The 21,675-nt window shown below is 37.0% G+C and overlaps 1 protein-coding gene across 5 annotated transcripts in view; it reads right to left on the reverse strand.

Annotated features, from left to right (window-relative positions):
* Positions 1-21,675, reverse strand: part of F8 (coagulation factor VIII) — a 209,992-nt gene that overhangs the window by 126,844 nt on the left and 61,473 nt on the right. For all 5 annotated transcript variants that reach the window (XR_287458.5, XR_012430159.1, XM_045383830.2 and 2 more), the window contains 3 exons: positions 11,410-11,631; positions 8,087-8,348; positions 6,489-6,660 (listed from right to left, as the gene is read on the reverse strand). Coding sequence is in view for 3 of the 5 variants with exons in the window: in XM_045383830.2 (XP_045239765.2) it covers positions 6,489-6,660; positions 8,087-8,348; positions 11,410-11,631 (656 nt within the window). In the remaining 2 variants the exon portion in view is untranslated. The remainder of the gene's footprint in view (positions 1-6,488; positions 6,661-8,086; positions 8,349-11,409; positions 11,632-21,675) is intronic.

Consider the following 21,675-nt stretch of genomic DNA (forward strand, 5'->3'; position numbering starts at 1 on the left):
TGCATGGGGGATTGGTTCCAGGACCCCTGCAGATACCAAACTCTGTGATGCTCAAGTCTCTAATGTAAAATGATGTAGTATTTGCATATAACCTATGCACATCCTCTCATGCACTTTAACTCATGTCTAGATTTCTTATAGTACATAATATAATGTAAATGCTATGTAAATAGTTGTTATACTGTATTGTTTCTTTGTATTATTATTTATTGTTGTATTATTATCTTTTATTGTTTTGGGTTGTTTTTTGAATACTTTCAATTGATGGTTGTTTGAATATGAGACTAGAAACCCAATGATACTGAAAAATAAAAATAAAATCTTAAACATCCCCAAACAACTGAAGAGACCCCTTTCTTGACCGAGGAGACCCCAGAGATGGCTTAAAAACTGAGTTTCTGACCATGATGGGATGGGAGATCAGGCATGCCTTGTTACATTCCCTCCCTCCCTAATCTGCTGTTAGACTTTCTTTCTTAAGGGTTAAACATAAACCAGTCCTTTCTAAAGACGTGCTGGATTCCCCTCCCTTTGTGCAGTTTTGACACAACGACTGACCAGCATTCCTTCCTGATGAGAGACCACTGACCATGGACTGGCTCTGGCCAGTTTACAGAGGCTGCCTCTGTGTCCTCTGTTTCATCTTTTGACATATACAGCCTAATTTTCATGCAACTAAATGTTAAGTCTCCACCCCAAAGTGAACATGGAATGTATGTAATATGCATGTTTGCATGTGCCCCATCATAAATATTCACAGCTCTTCCTGGAACCTGTTAAATATGTATACTTAGCCAACTCATTCAGCATAAATCCCTAACTCATCCTTCCTTCTTCAAAGTGCTTGCTTCCAGTTGCTGCCAGAGGCTACACTTCCCAGCCTGCAACCCTTTCCACTCCAAATTTACAAACTTATGATTCTTCAGTTGACAATGTGGAGGGCGACAGTACTTAGGTTTCTCTCTAAAGGCCCCTTTCCATTTCTTTAAAAATTGTTTCAATTGCTTCAGGAAGTGTTCTCTGCACCTTCTCACACTAATTGAAATTTGGATGTCTGCTGAGGACACTGCTTCCTTTCAGCCTTTTTCACTATTTGGGCATTAAATTCACTGATAATAGAGAAAGAGACAGTGTTTCAGGAGATAAAATCTTCAGTGAATGAGCAGGCATGACCAAGAGGACAGTTGATTACAGTATTAAGCAAGGGTGGCAGGTGGTATTGCCTGATTGCACCAGCTGTAAAAGAAAACAAAGGCCTACGTGCAGTGGCTTGTGCCAGTACTTTGGGAGGCTAAGGCAGGAGGATCGTTTGAGCCCAGGATTTCAAGACCAGCCTGGGTAACATAGTGAGACCTCATCTCTACAAAAAATTTAAAAATTAGCTGGGCATGGTGGTGCATGCTTGTAGTCCCAGCAATTTGGGAGGCTGAGGTGGGAGGATCACTTGAGCCCAGGAAGTCGAGGCTGCAGTAGTGAGCTGTGATCACACCACAGCACTCCAGCCTGGGTGACAGAATGAGACCCTATCGAGAGAGAGAGAGAGAGAGAGAGAGAGAGAGGAAAGCTGCAGTGAAGAACCCTTAAAATATCAATCCCACCTCCAGATCTGAGCTGTGTGATATGAGGATAAAAATACAACTTCCACTTCTGCTCTTGTCTTAAAACCCAGTCATTTGTTAAGCCCACGAAGCAGCTGATTCCTTACCTGCATCTAAGCAGCAGAATGATACTTCGAATAACAGCAGTTTTGCTTCTTTCCAATATTAAAATGCTTTTTTTCCATTTTTTTCGCCCTAAGAATACTCACTAGGATTTCCAATATAATATTAAGTAGAGATGGTGATATCTGTCACCTGTGTCTTGTCCTGATCTTAAACAGAAGGATTTCTGACTGTCACCACCAAGTACAATGGTTACAAGTTTTTTGCAGATCTTTATCAGGATAATGATAATTATTTCCTTGTAATCCCAATTTCCCGTGAGTTTTTATTATGAATGGATGTGGAATTTTGACAAATGCTTTTTCAGAAGCTATTGGAATTATCAAATTATATTTTTCCTTTTATGTGTTAATATGGTAGATTGCCACATTTGATTTTCTAATGTTAATCTAGTACTCCTGGGATAAGTCAACTTCATAATATGTATTATCTTTTTAATATATTGCTGTATTAGGTTTATAAAATTTTGTTTAGGATTGTTTGAACCCATGTTTATAATGAAATTGGTCTGTAATTTTTAATTTTCCTTTCTCATGGTGACATAGTCAGGTTTATAACCAAATGTTATACTAGCCTAATAAAAATAATTGATCTTTCATTTTTTATACTCTACATTTTAAATTTTAATATAAAGTTATTTATTTATTGAATATTGATATAAATTGCCAATAAAATGGCAATTCTTGCTAGGTTGATATTTTCTTTTAACACATGAAAGATATGATTTAATTGTCTTCTTACTTTCTTTTTTGCTCTAGAGAAGTAAGCTATCAGTCTATGTGGCAATTTAAAACATGGTCTGCAATTCTTTGGCTCTTCTCTCATCAAGAAGTAGATCAAATTTTCCCTCTTCTTGATTCGAGGTGGGTTTTGGCTGCTTTCAACTAACAGATTATGGCATAAAGTGCTGTGTGACTTCTGATGCTGATTGCAAAAAGTGAGGCATTTTCTGCTTTATTAACTAGAATACACAGTTAGAGCCTTGAGTCACCATATAAGAAGTCCCACTACCCTGAGGCTGCCACAGTGTGAAGAAGCCAAACAACATGGACAGACAACATGTAGGTGCTCTGGTTGGTAGTTCTAATTGTCAAGTCATTGCTACTCAGGTACCAGATATATGAGTGAAGCGGTCTTGGTCCCTCAAGATCCACTGATCAACATCAAGTGACCTTGGTCAATGATAAATAACTGCCCAGCTGAGCCTGAACTCCTGACACAAATAATCTATAAGAATAATAAAACAGCTGTTGTTTTAACCATTAAATGTAGAGGTAATTAAGTATACTACATTAATAATCATAACAGTTTAATTATCATTTCTTTGAATATAGTCTGCTTTTTCTGTCTGATTATTTGTCCACTTAAAAATATGTTTATTGAAGAATAATTTATATGCTGCAAAATTCACACATTATAAGTATACAATTAAATGGTTTTTAGTAAACGTATGGAGTTGTGCAATCATTGCCACAATCCAGAATTAGAATATTTCCATCACCCCAGAAAGATTCTGCATGCTGGCTTGCAGGCATTCCCTGCTTCGACTCCCAGCCCCTGGCAATCACTGAAGAGATTTCTGCTCTATAAATTGGTCTTTTCTGTATATTTTATATAAGTTAAATCATGCAATATGTAAGTCTTTTGTCTGACTTCTTTAACTTACAATGTTTTGAGTTTCATCTATATTTATCGTGTATAATTAGTTCTTTTCTTTTAATTGCTGAATAGAATTCCAATTATATGCATATACCATATTTTATTTATCCATTCACCATTTGGTGAATGTTTGAATGGTTTTCAGTGTGGGGCTACGAACATTTGCATACAAGTCTTTGTGGGTACCTATGTTTCCATTTCCCTTAGGTATATCTCTAGGAGTGGAAGTGCCAGGTCATATAATAACTCCATTTTGAACATTTTGAGGAATAGCCAAGCTGTTTTCCAAAGTGGCTTTACTATTTTGCATTCCCTTCATAAATTGATGAGGGCTACAATTTCTCCATGTCCTCACCAACACTTAACATCTGTCTTCTTGATTATACTTATTCTAGTGGTCGTGAAGTGGTATTGCACTGTGGTTTGAATTTTCATTTCCCTGACATGCAGCATTTTTTCAACTGCTTATTGGACACTTTGTATATAACCTTTGGAGAAATGTCTGTATAAACCCTTTGCTCATTTTTCCATTTGGGTCATTTGCCTATTTATTATTGAGTTGAAAGAGTCCTTTATATATTTTGAATACTACATCCTTATCAGATAAAAAATTTGCAAGCATTTTCTCCAGTTCTATGCATTGTCTTTGCATTTTATGGGCGTCCTTTGAAGCACAAAAGTTTTTGAGTATGATGAAGCACAATTATCTATGTTTTTCTTTTGTTGCTTGTTGGTTTTGGTGTCATATCCAATAAACCATTGTCTAATTCAGGATCACAAAGATTTATTTTGTTATTTTCTTATAATTTTGTAGTTTTAGCTCTTACATTTTATCTTGGATCCATTTTGAGTTAATGTTTAAGTGTAGGATTCAGCAAGGTATCCAGAGCATAACCTGAATAAATCAAAGAATGAGGTAGATCTTTATATGTTGACATGAAATGATATCCAAAATATATTGTTACTTTTTATTATTACTATTATTTTTAGACAGAGTCTTGCTCTGTTGCCCTGGGTGGAGTGCAGTGGTGTGATCTCAGCTCAATGCAACCTCCGCCTCCCAGATTCAAGCGATTCTCCTGCCTCAGCCTCCAGAGTAGCTGGGACTACAGGCATGCACCACCATGCCCGGCTAATTCAAAATATATTGTTACTTTTTAAAAATCAAGGTACAGACTAATTTACACTGCTCTTGTTTTTGTGTGAAACACCCTCACACACACACACACACACACACACACACACACACACATTCATACATGTATGCACTATTTCTGGAGGGGAGTATACAAACCCACAGCAATGACTGTCTGTCAGACTATGGGGTTGGAAGTCCAAGAGGGAGGAAAATTTACATTTTATTGTATGCTCTTGTTTACCCATTTTTAAATTAGCCAGTAAAAGTAACTCAAAATACACACCTATAAGTATGTACAATTATTGTGTCATTATGCATTTTTAAAATTAATGAATAAAAATAAAAGTATACAATCTTCAAAAACATCAATAAAAGAAAAATATGTAAACAAAATTTATGAAGAAAAATTGTACAAGAATAGCTAATAAAATTTTTGAAGAAGTACAATGAAAGAAGATGTCATACAGATATCAAACATATTACAAAGTTGAAGTCATTAAAACAGTGTGGCAACAGATTAGTTAAGGAGAATTAAAAATCCAAGATTTTAGCAATTTAGTATATGATAAAGAAGACATTTTCAAATTAATGAAAAAAGGATTGGTTATGTGAGCTGCCATTTGGGAAAATTTCTATTTGAATTATGCACTATATCCAAAAGTAACTTCCAGGGCAATTAGATTGTTCACTGTAAAAATAAAGCTATATAAGTAAGAGAAAAAAATAGAGACTATTTTTATAATTTCTTGGAGCTGGCAAAGACATTCTTAGGCAGAAAATAAAAGTGAAAAAGATCCAGAGAAAGTTAAATGAAAAGATTGATAAAAGATAGGAGGTTTTGACTATATAAAGATAAAAAATCTTTGAAGGACAAAAAAATATCATAAAGGAGTGACAAAAAGTACAAGTGACAATGTGAGGAAACCATTTGAAAGATAAATCACAATGTGTCAATATCCGTAATCTATAAAGGCCTTTTACAAATACATAAGCAAAAGATGACTACCCAAATAGAAAACTGGACAAAATTTACAAGCAGGCAATTCACAGAGGGAGTTATACAAATAGCCAACAAACATGAAACAATATACAATTTGACTACTAACCAGGGAAATGCAAATGAAGACAACATATAAACATTTTGCTCATCAAATTGAAAACTTTTTCTGAAGGTTTATAATATATGTTGTTGGCAATGGTGTGGGGAAAAGGGCAGTCATATACTTATGGTAGGGGATATAAATTGGTACAAAATTGTTGAAAGTCAGTTTGGCAGTATCTAAAAAAACTCCACATCTAAAAACCAGTGTTCTTCATGACATTCTTGAGCAACTGAATTTATGCAACCGACGACCTATCTTCAAATTTCTTGTGAAGAAAATAAACCCTTATTTATTTAAACCACTGTCCATTGAGTATTCTGTTACTTACACCATACTCATTCTTAATATCCTAGATCAGGCGCAAGCAAGCATTTTTTGGAAAAGGCTGGATAGTAAATACTCTAAAATTGTGAGCCCTATTTAGCCTCTGTCACATATTCTCTTCCTCCTCCACCTTCTCCTCCCCTTCCTCCCATGCTCATTTCTTTTCTTTACAATATTTCAAAAATGTAAAATCTCACCTAAGCTCATAGACTATTCAAAAGCAGACCACAAGCCAAATTTGGTTCATAGGCCATAGTCTGCTGACTCCTATACGACATAATTAATGGGGAAAGATCTGGAAGGATATGTATCAAAGTCTAAGCAGTATTTCAAAGGAGTGTCGAGTTTAATGGGTGACATTAAATTTTTATTCTATATACTCATACTTCAAATATGTGCAATCAGCTATTATTTGTGTAACATTTACAGCTTTTAAAAGATCATGTCCATTGGAGACAAGGCTGAATTATGAAGTATTTTAGAAACTCAAAACTCTCTAGACTTTTTCTTCTTACCAGACCTTAAATCTTTTCCTCAACTTACCAACAGTGTGTCTCCAACTTCCCCATAAAGTAAAGGTCCCAAGATTCCTGATTCATACTGAATAGCTTCACGAGTCTTAAAGGTTTCATCTGTGTATGCCATAAATCGGACTTTTTTGTACTTCCTACCAATCCGCTGAGAGCCATTGTTCAAATATTGACTTTTATAACTTCTGTATAAGAGAAAAAAAAGATGCGAGGTTGGGAAGAAAAATTCTAGGTATGCTCAAATCCAACTCTAAAACAGCTTATATGATTCAATCAAGGCAAGGAATGAGAAAAATACAAGCTTCTCTGATGCTCTGCTATGTTAGTTTCCAAATGCAGACCTAATGCCGTAAAAACCCTAGAAGAAAACCTAGATAATACCATTCAGGACATAGGCATGGGCAAGGACTTCATGTCTAAAACACCAAAAGCAAGGGCAACAAAAGCCAAAATTGACAAATGGGATCTCATTAAACTAAAGAGCTTCTGCACAGCAAAAGAAACTACCATCAGAGTGAGCAGGCAACCTACAGAATGGGAGAAAATTTTTGCAATCTATCCATCTGACAAAGGGCTAATATCCAGAATCTACAAGGAACTCAAACAAATTTACAAGAAAATAACAAACAACCCCATCAAAAAGTGGGCAAAGGATATGAACAGACATTTCTCAAAAGAAGACATGCATACAGCCAACAGACACATGAAAAAATGCTTGTCATCACTGGCCATCAGAGAAATGCAAATCAAAACCACAATGAGATACTATCTCACACCAGTTAGAATGGCAATCATTAAAAAGTCAGGAAACAACAGGTGCTGGAGAGGATGTGGAGAAATAGGAAGACTTTTACACTGTTGGTGGGATTGTAAACTAGTTCAACCATTATGGAAAACAGTATGGCAATTCCTCAAGGATCTAGATCTAGAAGTACCATATGACCCAGCCATCCCATTACTGGGTATATATCCAAAGGATTATAAATCATGCTGCTATGAAGACACATGCACACGTATGTTCATTGTGGCACTCTTCACAATAGCAAAGACTTGGAATCAACCCAAATGTCCATCAGTGACAGACTGGATTAAGAAAATGTGGCACATATACACCATGGAATACTATGCAGCCATAAAAAAGGATGAGTTTGTGTTCTTTGTAGGGACATGGATGCAGCTGGAAACCATCATTCTCAGCAAACTATCACAGGAACAGAAAACCAAACACCACATGTTCTCACTCATAGGTGGGAACTGAACAATGAGATCACTTGGACTCGGGAAGGGTAACATCACACACCAGGGCCTATTATGGGGAGGGGGGAGGGATTGCACTGGAGTTATACCTGATGTAAATGACGAGTTGATGGGTGCTGATGAGTTGATGGGTGCAGCACACCAATATGGCACAAGTATACATATGTAACAAACCTGCACGTTGTGCACATGTACCCTAGAACTTAAAGTATAATAATAATAAATACTCTTGCCATTTGATTCCATACCCATACCTAACCTTAAACATGGCTTCAGGATTTGTTGGTTTGAATAACTGGTAAGAACTTTTTGAGTATGGGGAAGAGAGAGTACCAATAGTCAAAAAATGCTTACCTGTCATCAGGGGCGAGGACTGAGGGAGCATAGTCCCAGACCTCCTCTTCAGCAGCAATGTAATGTACCCAAGTTTTAGGATGCTTCTTGGCAACTGAGCGAATTTGGATAAAGGAAGGAGAGTTGTCATCATCAAACCTGACCACATCCATTTCAGAATCAGCAAGATCATCATCATAGTCTTCCGCTTCTTCATTATTTTTCATTCGTAGTTGGGGTTCCTCTGGGCAACTGTCTACTTTGACATAAGCTTCCATGCCATCTGGAGTCAGACAAACCAAACAATGTCAGAGTGTCCCGCTGTATTAGGCTGTTCTTGCATTGCTATAAAGAAATACCAGAGACTGGGTAATTTATAAAGAAGAGATTGAATTGGCTCATAGTTCTGCAGGCTATATGGGAAGCATGGTGCTGGCATCTGCTTGACTTCAGGGAGGTCTCAGGAAGCTTATAATCATGGGGGTAGGTGAAGGGGGAGGAGACATGTCACATGGTGAAAGCAGGAGCAAGACAGAGAGTGCAAGTTGTCACACATTTCTGAATGACCAAATATCATGAGAACTCACTATTATGAAGACAGCATCAAGCCATGAGGGATTCACCCCCATGATCCAAACATCTGCCACCAGACCCCACCTCCAGCACTGGAAATTACAATTTAACATGAGATTTCAGTGAAGACAAATATCCAAACTATATCACTTACCTTAACTTTTAGGACTCTTTCTCTCTTATTAGGCCTTCCAGGCTCTCCCCTAAGCACCCCCCTTTCCACATCACTTTCCCTTCTTGCCACTTTCCTATATATACTTATTTCTATATGGATTATCTGGTACTTGCTTGTTTCTTCCTCTGGTCTTTGCACTCACCATTTCCCTTCTGCCTGATCCTTCTCTATATATGTTTTACCTCCTTTTCAAAAGTTATTCATTTGCTCTTATAATATGTATTACTATTTCCCTTCTGGAACTGGTTTTGAGCCTATCATTGCCCTACAGCCAAATGATAAACAAAGAGACTTGAAGAACTGCGTATTTTCAGCATTTCGAAGCCTAGACCAGACCAGCTCCCCATCCCCATAGTCACCTAATGATTTCTATATTTACCCTATTGGATTATAATACAAATCATTGATTTAATAACAGCTTATTGGGAAAAATGTTAGTGTAGATATAAACTTTAAGACATGTTCCAAGTTCATAAAAACATGACAAGATACAACTTAAAATCAAGGAGATATGTATTTTAAGAGCATGTCTGCCTGTGACTAGTTGTAAACCCTACAGCAAATCTATTCAACATTCTCAGTCTCATCTTTATGGTTTGTAAAATGGATAATAATAATTCCTGCTGTATTTATAACATAGGGCAATTTTGAAGATCAAATACTTCTAAGAAGGGAGACCTGTTTACTTGATTATGAGGAACAGGGCAGGTTTTAGGAGCAGCAAACAACTAGTCTGAGGTTCATGTAGCCTTAAACATAATTCAGTCTGCATCTAAAAACTAAGTGTTTTGTCTGAGGTTCAATAAGATAAAGCATTATTTTTCTGAAAAATAAAGATTAAAATCAGTGGATAGAATCTGTGAAAGTAAAAAAACAAAACAAAAAATAAACTGTTAAACTGAATCAGGCTCCAACTGGACAATGATTGATTGACAATGATCATATACAAGTAAATGACCTATTCCTCTGTGCCTGCAAGAATTTTGTTTGTGCATCAACTTCCTGTTACTCATTCAGTATGACACTTTTTGTCCACTAAGGTCTTGTCAAAATTCCATAAATATTATGTGATGGATGGGGAAAAGAGATTTCTATTCTTAATCACTACAGAGGACTATAAACAAGGTCACTAATAGAACATAAAGAGGAAAATGGTGGATACATGGCAAGATCAAATCTCTTTTCTAAGTCAACCAAGGAACCTGAGGAGAATGTTAATATGAGAGTACTAGGAAGAAAGAAATGCTGTTAAATATAAAAGATTAGGCCTCTCTGACATTTTTCTCCAACAGCTCTTGCTATGGTTTGAACGTCTGTCCCCTCCAAAACTCACATTGAAATTTAATTATCATTATGATGGTGTTGAGAGGTGAACATATAAAGGTGTTTAGGTCACAAGGGTTCCACCATCATGAATGGACTAATGCAGTTATCTGGGGAAAGGGTTCATGGGAGTGGATTCATTATCACAGGAGTGAGTTCACCCTCCTTTTGCTCTCTCTCTCTCTCACCCTTTCTTTGCCGTTTTGTCATGTAATGCCTTCCACCATGTTAAGACGCAGCAAGAAGGCCTTTGCTAGTTGCTGGCAACTTGATATTGGACCTCCCAGCCCCCAGAACTGTGAGCCAATAAGTTTCTGTCCATTATAAATTACTCATTCTGTGGTATTCTGTTATTGCAGCACAAACTGACTAAGCCTTCAATGGCCACAAGAGGGGTAGAGAAAGAGGGTTATTAGGTTGATCCAAGATTAAGAGTTAGCAGAATAAATACAAAAGTAAGGAAAATTGGGGTGAAATGATGATGCAATCTGAATTTGCACAACTAGCAGTTACAAATAAAGTTACATTAACAATAATTTAAAACTGTAGTTACCATCATCCTAATTTGCTTACACAGAACCTTTGACCCTTTGCAAAGTTCCCACCCAATAGTCCTTGAAAACCTCATGTGGTGCTTCACATATGCTGACCAGCTTTCAATCCCATGTTACTTGTCCTAAAAATCACTAGCTCCTTACCTGCCCTCAGTTTCACAGGTGTCTCTCATATACTGCCAGGTATCTAGCTGTCTGGTGCCTGAAGTCAAGCTTGCTCTACAATAGCCTGTCATATTTGCTATTTACTGCTCTGGGCATTACTACTGATATACTGGAGCCCTTACAGTTGCAACCTGGGCAATGCCTTTCTTCCATTTCCCTAGATTTCTCAAAAAAAAAAAAAAAAAAATCTCTTCAGCTACAACCTGCAGTTCCTCTCTCAATATTGGAGCGTAGTTAATGGGAGAAGGCTGAGAAATCAAGGGCATACTATTCTCCTCATTTTCCCACCTCAGTCATCCATAAGCCATCTTTTCTCCATCACAGACATTTAACTAAAAATCCATGAGTCCTACTAATACTCAAGCCCTTTTATAGTCAAGGTAAAAACTTTACACTGGAAGCTAGAAACTAGGGGATCTTGGTTGAGGTCTAACACAGTAACTCTAAAATGCCCCCTTCAGCAACACACTATATTCCTGTACATTGTCCAGTAAATTCTATTAAAGGTAGGACTGGATATTTATAATACTCATTTTAAAGATCCAAGATATTACCATGTTGGTGGGAAGAGATATGACAAAACAGTAGAAACTGTCCAAGGTCCATCAAGAGTGTTTGAGCAGTAAGGAAAGTTATTGGTGAGATTTCCAAGGAGGCCTGGCGATGGTTCCTCACAAGAAATGTGTGACCTTCGAGGAATATTGAGTGCACTTCAGGAGTGGTGCCCATTCCAATCACATGCCAATAGACTGACTTCCTGTGGCATCCAATCAGACCTGTAAAGTAGGAATAAGACACGTATGGCTAAGAAGTAGAGAATTTGAAATGGAAAACACTTGCTAGGACAGAATGGACAAATTGATCTTAGACACTTGATTGCTACCTTGACTTGTAAACAAATTTATCTAGAATATTGGGCTACTATCAAACCAACAGCTCTTGCCAAGGTCATCAATCACTATCATGCTGCTAAATCCAATGGACATTTTTCAGTCTTTATTTGCATCTGTTGACCATTCATTCCTTCTTAAAACTCTCTCTTCCCTTGGCCTCTGTGCCAACATCTTTCTGGGTTTTTTTCTCCTACTTCTCAGACTGCTCCTTCTGTCTCCTCTCCTGAACTCTTCTGGAACTTCAGGCTCATACAGCCAATCACTTTCTCAACATCTCCACCTAGATATCTCAAAAAACCCACATGTTCAAAACTAAATTTACACTTTTCATCACTTCCTTCTCTTCCAGAGTTTTTTATAACAGTGAATGGCAGCATCCTGCATTCGAATATGCAAGCAAAAATTATCCTTTTTACCATTCTCATCTCCCATATGCAATTTGACACTGACCAGGGCAATATAATCAATAATAGCTAATATTTATTGAGCACTTGTTTAATGTCAAGCACTGTCCGAAGTATTTTACAAGTTTTAATTCATTCATTCCTCATAACAACCCTATGAATGTAGAAACCATTATCATCCATGTCTTGCAGGAGAAGAAATGGATGCCCAGAGAGGTTGATTAATTTTCTCAGTATTTGAACCTAAGTGTTCAGATCCTACACTGGTAACTACAAGGGCACAGCTGCCTCCTACTTTGGCTCTAAAAGCTTTCAAATGTATCTATTTTTTCACTATTACTACTACCACTATCTTAATCCAACTTACCGTTATCTCGTCTGAGCTACTGATAAACTTGTTTTACAGGTCTCCCTGTAACTGGTCATATTCCCCTCTAAGACTTTTACCCACAAAGAAACTGGTGTAATATTTCTGCATTCCAGATCTGATTGTAGTATCCACCAGCCTAAAACCCATCGCAGGCTGTCATTTCACATAGAATAAAGTCCAGACTGTCTACTAAGGACTAGAAGGCCCCAGTAGGTTTGATTCCTAATACCTCTAACAGCTTCATCTCACATTGCCTCATTTTCCCAGTTTCAAAGCTAAATTCAAGGGGTACTTGCTTAGGGAAGCCTTCTCTGATTCCCCAGTCTAGGTCAGATTCTTTTATTATAGGCTTACATAGAATTATGTAATTTTCCTTCAGAGTAATGGTCAGTTTGTAATTTTGCATGTATTATTATGCTTATTTGACTACAACCCGTCTCTCCACTATAAGGTATGTGAGAACAGGAACTTGCATGTTGTCAAAACTAATTTCTTTTTTAATTATAAAATTATGCATGTTTATTATCAAATTACTGGAAAATACAGTAAAGAACTAAGGAGAAAACATCCCCCTCATACTTCATTATTCTCTTGGGTTGCTGAATCTCCCAAATTCCTCCTTTCTGTAGTTTCTGGTTTTACTATAGTACACATTCAGTGACTATTAAGGCCCTCTATATCTGAAAATGTCTTTTTTCTTCCCCCAAAATTGATTCAAAGTTTGACTAAAAATTCTAGGTTCAAAATAATTTTTCCCTTAGATCTTTTACAATATTGCTTAATTATATTGTCAGTCTAATTCCCATTCTTTTGTATGCATCCTGTTTCTCTCAGAAGAAGCTTTTTTTGTTGTTTGTTTGTTTGTTTTTTTGAGACGGAGTCTTGCTCTGTCGCCCAGGCTGGAGTGCAGTGGCACGATCTTGGCTCACTGCAAGCTCTGCCTCCCGGGTTCACGCCATTCTCCTGCCTCAGCCTTCCGAGTAGCTGGGGCTACAGGAGCCGCCACCATGCCCGGCTAGTTTTTTGTATTTTTAGTAGAGACGGGGTTTCACTGTGTTAGCCGGAATGGTCTCCATCTCCCGACCTCGTGATCCTCCCGTCTCAGCCTCCCAAAGTGCTGGGATTACAGGCCTGAGCCACCGCACCTGGCCACGAGAAGCTTTAAGTATCTTCTCTTTGTGCTCTGAAATGCTACAATGATAATTTTGTGTGGGGGTCTTTTTATTTATCCTAATGGGCAATTTTATTTTTTAAACTGTATTACTTTTTATTGACACATAAATAATTGTACACATTTATGGGTACAATGTGATGTTTTGATACATGTATACATTGTGTAATTATTCAAATTAGGGTAATTATCATATCCATCACCTTAAATGTTTGTCATTTCTTTGTTGTGAGAACATTCAAAATCCTCTCTTCTATTTGAAATATATAATATATTATTGTTGGCTATTGTCACCCTACTGTGCAATAGAGTACCAGAACTTATTCCTTCTATCTACCTGTAACATTGTACCCATTGACCAACCTCTCCCCATCTCCCACTTCCCCCTAATCTTCCCAGAATCACTAATTTCAACTACTATGAGATCAAATTTTAAAGATTGTACATAGGAGTGATATCATGCAATATTTGTCATTCTCTGTCTGACTTATTTCACTTAACATAATGTCCTTCAGGCTCATCCACATTGTTGCAAATGACAGGATTTCATCTTTTTTAAATGGATGAATAGTATTCCATTGTGTATATATACCACAGTTTCTTTATCCATTCATCCATTGATGGGCATTTAAGTTGATTTTATATCTTGACTATTGTGAATAATGCTGTCATAAACATGGGGATGCAGATGTTTTTTCAACATACTGATTTCATTTCTTTTTGGTATATACCTACTAGTGGGATTGCTAGAAAATATGATAGATCTATTTTTAATTTTTGAGGCATCTCTATACCGTTATCTCTAACGGCTTAACTAATTTATATTCCCACCAACGGTGTATAGGAGTTTCTTTGTCTCCACATCCTTGCTAGCATTTGTTATTTTGTTGTCTTTTTTATAATAGTCATTGTAACAGAGGTAAGTGATATCTCATTGTAGTTTTGATTTTAATTTTCCTGATGGTTAGTGATGTTGAGCATTTTTCATATACCTGTTGGCCATTTGTATGTCTCCTTTGGAGAAATGTCTATTCAGGTCTTTTGCTCATTTTTAGTAGGATTATTTGGATTTTTGCTATTGAGTTGTTTGAGTTCCTTATACATTATAGATATAAATCCCTTGTCAGATGTATAATCTGCAAATATTTTCTCCCATTCTATAGGTTGTCTCTTCACTCTGTTGATTGTTTCCTTTGCTGTGCAGAAGCTTTCTAGTTTGATGTAATCCAATTTATTTTTGCTTTTGTTACTCATGATTTTGAGGTCTTGTCTAACAAATTCTTGCCCAAATTGTCTAACACATTCTTGCCCAAAGTGATGTCATGAAATGTTTACACTATGTTTCAAATTTAACTCCTTAATCTATTTTCCTTTCCTTCCCTCCCCTCCCCTCCTGTCTTGTTCCCTTCCCTTCCCTTCCCTTCTCTCCCTTCCCCTGTCTTGTTCCCTCTCCTCTCCTCCCCTCTCTTGTCTCTCTTCTCTTCTCCTTTCTTCTTTTGAGACAGAGTCTCACTCCGTTACCCAGGCTGGAGTGCAATAGCACGATCTAGGCTCACTGCAACCTCCACCTCCGGGGTTCAAGTGATTCTCCTGCCTCAGCCTCCCAAGTTGCTGGGACTGTAGGCATGCCACCACACCTGGCTAATTTCGTATTTTTAGTAAAGATGGGGTTTCACCATGTTGGCCAGGCTGGTCTCAAACTCCTGACCTCAAGTGATCTGCCCGCCTTGGCCTCCCAAAGTGCTGGGATTACAGGCATGAGCCACTGTGCCTGGCCTATTTGATTTTCATACATGGTGAGAGATAGGGGGTCTAGGTTCATTCTTTTGCATATGGATATCCAGTTTTCCCAGCACCATTTATTGAAAAGACTGCCCTTTACCCATCATGTGTTCTTGTCAACTATGTAGAATATCAGTTGGCTTTAAATGTGTGGGTGTATTTCTGGGCTCTCTATTTTGTTCTATTGGTCTATATGTCTGTTTTTAAGTCAACACAATGCTGTTTTGGTTACTATAGCTTTGTAGTATAATTTGAAATCAGGTAGTGTGATGCCTCCAGGCTTATTCTTTTTGCTCAAGACTACTTTGGCTATTTGGGATTTTTTGTGGTTCCACACAAATCTTAGGATTGTTTTTGTATTGCTGTGAAGAATGACATTGGAATTTTGATAGGAATTGTATTGAATCTGTAGATTGCTTTGGCTTTAATAATATTAATTCTTCAATCGATGAACATGAAATATCTTTTCATTTATTTGTGTCTTATTCAATTTCTTTCATCAATATTTTATAGTTTTCATTATAGAGATATTTCACTTCCTTGGTTAATTTATTTCCGGATATTTTTTGTAGCTATTGTAAACGTGATTGCTTTCTTGATTGCTTTTTCAGATTGTTCACTGTCGGCATACAGACACGCTATCAATTATTGTATGTTGATTTTGTAGACTACAACTTTACTACATCCATTTATTAGCTCTAACAGTTTTTTGGTGTAGTTTTGGCGGTTTTCTATATATAAGATCATGTCATCTGTAAACAGGGACAATTTTTTTTTTTTTTTTTTTTTTTTGAGACGGAGTCTCGCTCTGTTACCCAGGCTGGAGTGCAGTGGCAGGATCTCCCCTCACTGCAAGCTCCGCCTTCCGGGTTCACGCCATTCTCCTGCCTCAGCCTCCCGAGTAGCTGGGACTACAGGCGCCCGCCACCTCGCCCGGCTAGTTTTTTGTATTTTTTTTAGTAGAGACGGGGTTTCACCGTGTTAGCCAGGATGGTCTCGATCTCCTGACCTCGTGATCCGCCCGTCTCGGCTTGTTTTTGTTTTGAGACAGTGTTTCACTCTGTTGCCCAGGTTGGAGTGCAATCTTGGCTCACCACAACCTCCGCCTCCGGGGTTCTAGTGATTCCCCTGCCTCAGCCTCCCGAGTAGCTGGGACTACAGGAGTGCACCACCATGCCTGGCTAATCTCTGTGTGTGTGTGTGTGTGTGTGTGTGTGTGTGTGTGTGTGTGTGTGTGTGTATGTGTATTTTTAGTAGAGATGGGGTTTCACCATATTGGCCAGGCTGCTCTCGAACTCTGGACATCAAGTGATCTGCCTGCCTTGGCCTCCCAAAGTGCTGGGATTACAGGCATGCGCCATTGAGCGTGGCCAAACAGGGACAATTTGACTTCCTTCTTTCCAATTTGGATGTCTTACCTAATTGCTCTGGCTAGGACTTCCAGTACTGTGTTGAATAGAAGTGGTGACAGTGGATATCCTTGTCTTATTCCAGTTCTTAAAGGGAAAGCTTTCAACTTTTCCTCACTCAGTATCATTTTGTTTGCAGGTTTATCATACAGGTATGTTCCTTCTATACTTTGTTGAGAATTTTTATCATGAAGGGATATTGAATTTTATCAAATGCTTTTACTGTGTCTATTAAAATGATAATATAATTTTTATCCTTCATTTTTAATTTGCATATGTTAAACCATCCTTACATCACTGGGATAAATCCCACCTGATCATGGTAAATGATCTTTTTAATGTGCTGTTGAATTCTATTTCTAGTATTTTGTTGAGGATATTGGCCTGTAGTTGTTTGTTGTTATTGCGCCCTTGTCTGGTTTTGGGATCAGGATAACGATGGCCTCCTAAAATAATTTTGGAAGAGTTTCTTCCATTTCAATTTTTTGAATAGTTTGTGAAGAATTGGTATTAGTTCTTTAGATGTTTGGTAGAATTCAGCAGTGAAGCCATCAGGTAGTGAACTTTTCTTTGATGGGAGACTTTTTATTTTTGCTTCAAGCTCGTTACTCATTGTTGATTTGTTCAAATTTTCCATTTTTTCTTGATTCAACCTTGGTAGGTTGTATGTGTCCAGGAGTTTATCCATTTCTTCAAGGCTTTTCAATTGGTTGGCATATAGTTGTTCATAGCAGTTTCTTATAGTTCTTTGTATTTCTGTGTTATCAGTTGTAATGTCTCCTTTTTCATGTCTGATTTATTTCTGTTTTTCTTCTTTACAATCACTTAATCTGGCTAGAAGTTTACTGACTTTGTTTATCCTTTCAAAGAACTAAGTAACTCATTATACTGATCTTTTGTATTTTTTAGTTTTTATTTTGATTATTTGTGCTCTCATCTGTATTCATTCATTTCTTCTAATAATTTGGAGTTTTGTTTGTTCTTGTTTTTCTAGTTCCATGAGATGCATCATTAGGTTGTTTATTTGATTTTTTTTGGATGTAGACATTTATTGCCATAAACTTTTCTTTAAGGACTACTTTTGCTGTATCCCATAGGTTCTGGCATGTTATGTTTCCATTTTCATTTGTCTCAAGAAATTTTTTAATTTCTCCTTTAATTTCTTCATTGACCCATTGTTTGTTTAGGGGCATGTTCTTTAATTTCCATGTATTTGTACAGTTGTTCCTCCTGTTGTTGATTTATAGTTTTATTCCATTATTGGCAGGAAAAAAATACTTATTTTTAAAAAGTTAGTTAAGACTTGCTTTGTGGCCTAATGTATCATCTCCTGGACAGTGTTCCATGTGCAGTTGAAAAGAATGTGAATTGTGTAGCTGTTGGAAGGAATGTTCTGTGTCTGTTTGCTCCATTTGGTCTACAGTGCAGCTTAAGTCCAGTGTGTGTTTGTTGATATTTTGTCTGGATGATCTGTCCGTTGGTGAAAGTGGGGTGTTAAAGTCTCCTACTATTATTTCATTGCTGTCTTCATTTCCCCCTTGGTCTATTAATGTTTGCTTTATATTAGGTCAGTGCAAAAGTAATTGTAGTTTTTGCCGTTATTTTTAATGAGACTAGAAAATACAAAGATCAAACATTAATATATTTAGATGCTCCAATGTTGAGTGTATATATATTTATGCTTGTTACATTCTCCTGTTGTATTAATTTCTTTACTATTATATAATGGCCTTGTCATTTTTTTTTTTTTTTTTTGATGGAGTCTCGCTCTGTTGCCCAGGCTGGAGTGCAGTGGTGCAATCTTGGCTCACTGCAAGCTTTGCCACCCGGGTTCAAATGATTCTCCTGCCTCAGCCTCCTGAGTAGCTGGGACTACAGGCACCTGCCACCATGCTCGCCTAATTTTTGTATTTTTAGTAGAGATGAGGTTTCACCATGTTGGCCAGGTTGGTCTCGAACTCCTGACTTCAGGTGATCCACCCACCTCAGCCTCCCAAAGTGCTGAAATTACAGGCATGAGCCACCACGTCTGGCCGTTTGTCTCTTTTTATAGTTTCTGACGTGAAGTCTATTTGATCAGATATAAGTATAGCTATTCCTGCTTTCTTTTTGTTTACATTTGCATGGAATATCTGTTTCTATCCCTTCACTTTCAGTCTATGTGTGTCCTTACGGGTAAAGTCTTTCTCGTAGGCAGTATATAGTTAGATCTTCTTTTAAAAAAAAATCATTCAGCCACTCTATGTCTTTTAGTTGGAGAATTTAACCCATTTGTATTCAAGGTAATTTTTGATAGGTAAGAACTTGGTAGTACCATGTTTTTACTTGTTTTCTAGTTGTGTAGATCCTTTGTTCCTTTCTTCCTCTCTTAATATCTTCCCTTGTGGTTAAGTGATTTTTCTATCAGTATGTTTTAATCCCTTGCTTTTTATTTTTAGTGTATCTATTATAAATTTTTTTTGCTTTGTAATTACCATGAGGCTTACACAGAATACCTTATAGTTACAATAGTTAGTTTGAACTGATAACAACTTAATTTTGATTGCAAGAAAATTTTTTTAAAAAATCTACTCCCAAATTTTGTGTTTTTGATGTCATCATTTACATCTTTTTATATTGCTTATTCTTTAACAGGTTATGGTAATTATTTTTATATGTTTTGTTTTTTAATCTTCCTACTAAGGATATAAGTGATTTATGTTCTACAATTACCGTGTTAGAGAATTCTGAATTTGTTGGGATACTTACTTTTACCCGTGGGTTTTATACCTTCATATGTTTTCATGTTACACATTAGGGCCTTTTTCTTTCAGTTTGAAAAACTCCCTTTAGCATTTCCTGTAAAGCAGATCAGGTTGCAATGAATTTCCTCAGTTTTTTTCTTTTTTTTTTTTGTCTGAAAATGTTTTTATCTCTCTTTCATTTATGAAGGATAATTTTGCTGTGTACAGTATCCTTGGCTGTCAGGTGTTTTTTTTTTCTCTCATTCTCTCCTGGCTTATAAAGTTTCTGCTGAGAAATTCACTGTTAGTCTGATAGCAGCTCCTTTATAGGTGACTATATGCTTTTCTCTTGCTGTTCTTAAATTTTTCTCTTTGACTTTTGATAGTTTGACTATAATGTGCCCTGCAGAAGACCTTTTTGCATTGTATTTATTTGGGTATTTTTGAGCCTTCTTTATCTGGATGTGTAAATCTCTTGGTAGACTTGGAAATTTTTTCATCTAATATTTCATTAAATAGGATTTCTAACCTCTTCATTTTCTCTTTATAGTGCCTAACATGTCATGAAATCTTTGGTCATTATTTTTTATTCTTTTTTTCTTTATTTTTGTCTGATTGGGCTATTTCAAAAGATCTGTATTTCAGTTCTGATATTCTTCTGCTTGGTTCAGTCTATTGTTGAACCTTTCAAATGTATTTTATATTTCATTCAATGAATTCTTTGGTTCCAGAATTTTGTTTGGTTCTTTTTTGATATCTATGTCTTTGGTAAATTTCCGTTTCATATCCTTAATTGTTTTTCTGTGTTCTTTGTATTTTTTTTTTGTTCAGAATTCTCTTGTATCTCACTGAGTTTCTTTAGTATCAAATTTTGGAATTATTTTTCCAGGATTTCATAAATTTTTAAAGAGATGTTGGCCAGTTTACTTAAAAACCAAAGGTCACATATACTGTTCTGTTTGTAAACTATGATTTTTTTATTTTGTGGATACATAGTAGGTGTATATATTTAGGGAACACATGAGATGTTTTGATACAGGCATGTGATGTGAAACAAACACATTATGGAGAATGAGGTATCTACACCCTCAAGCACTTATCCTTTGAGTTATTAACAATCCAATTACACTCTTTAAGTTATTTTAAAATGTACAATTAAGTTATTATTAACTATAGTCACTGTGTTGCGCTATAAAATAGCAGGTCTTATTCATTCTTTCTAACTATTTTTTTGCACCCATCTTAAAATTTTTTTATTTGGATCTATTGCTACAGAATTATTGTGCTCCTTTGGAGTGTCATATTTCCTTGATTTTTCATGTTTTCTGTGTCCTTACATTGATATCTGCACATCTGGTATAATAATCACTTTTTCCAATTTTTAAAATTTGCTTTTATAGGAAAGAACTTTTTCCTGAAGATGTATCTATAGTGTTGCTTGGGTAGAGCACTTTGGTTTTGATTCTGAGTGAATGCAGTAGTCTCTGTATAAGACTCTAAACAGCATTAGTGATATTTGTGATTTTCTCAATGGCTTAGGGTGTGGTTATTAGTGGAGGCTGTGGTGAAGTTTTACTGAGAACTGGGATGCCAGGTAGGCCTGTCTTCAGGCCCCAGTGGTGGCAGCAGTGGGCTGAGCGTGCTTTTCTTTGGTGTACCATGGTGGCATATGAATGCACTGGTTTTAGGTCCAGGCAGGTTGATTTGTGGGTCTCCCAGTGGTTTACTTGGGTGCCAGAAATGGTATTGATGGATCACGTGGGTGGGTGGGTTCTCAAGTTCCTGGGCAGCAAAGTGGCATGGTTGATGGCAATCATAGTAATGAAACAACCTTCTGAATCTCAAGTGGTCTGTGCTGGCATTGGTGGTGGCTGCTATGGATTGCATGGGCCAGTCCCCAGACCCTCAAGTGGTGCATGCAATGAGTGCTAACTGTGGCAGTAGTGGCAGGTTGGGTGGGCCTGGCCTCAGACCCCAGGAGGTTCTCAGAAGCTACCAGTGGTGGACAGGGCTAAGTGATCCCTAGGCCCCTGGATGATATGCTTGGGTACTAGGGGCAGGAAGAGCT

This window comes from Macaca fascicularis, chromosome X (assembly GCF_037993035.2).
Source record: "Macaca fascicularis isolate 582-1 chromosome X, T2T-MFA8v1.1".
NCBI classification, from domain to species: Eukaryota; Metazoa; Chordata; class Mammalia; order Primates; family Cercopithecidae; genus Macaca; species Macaca fascicularis.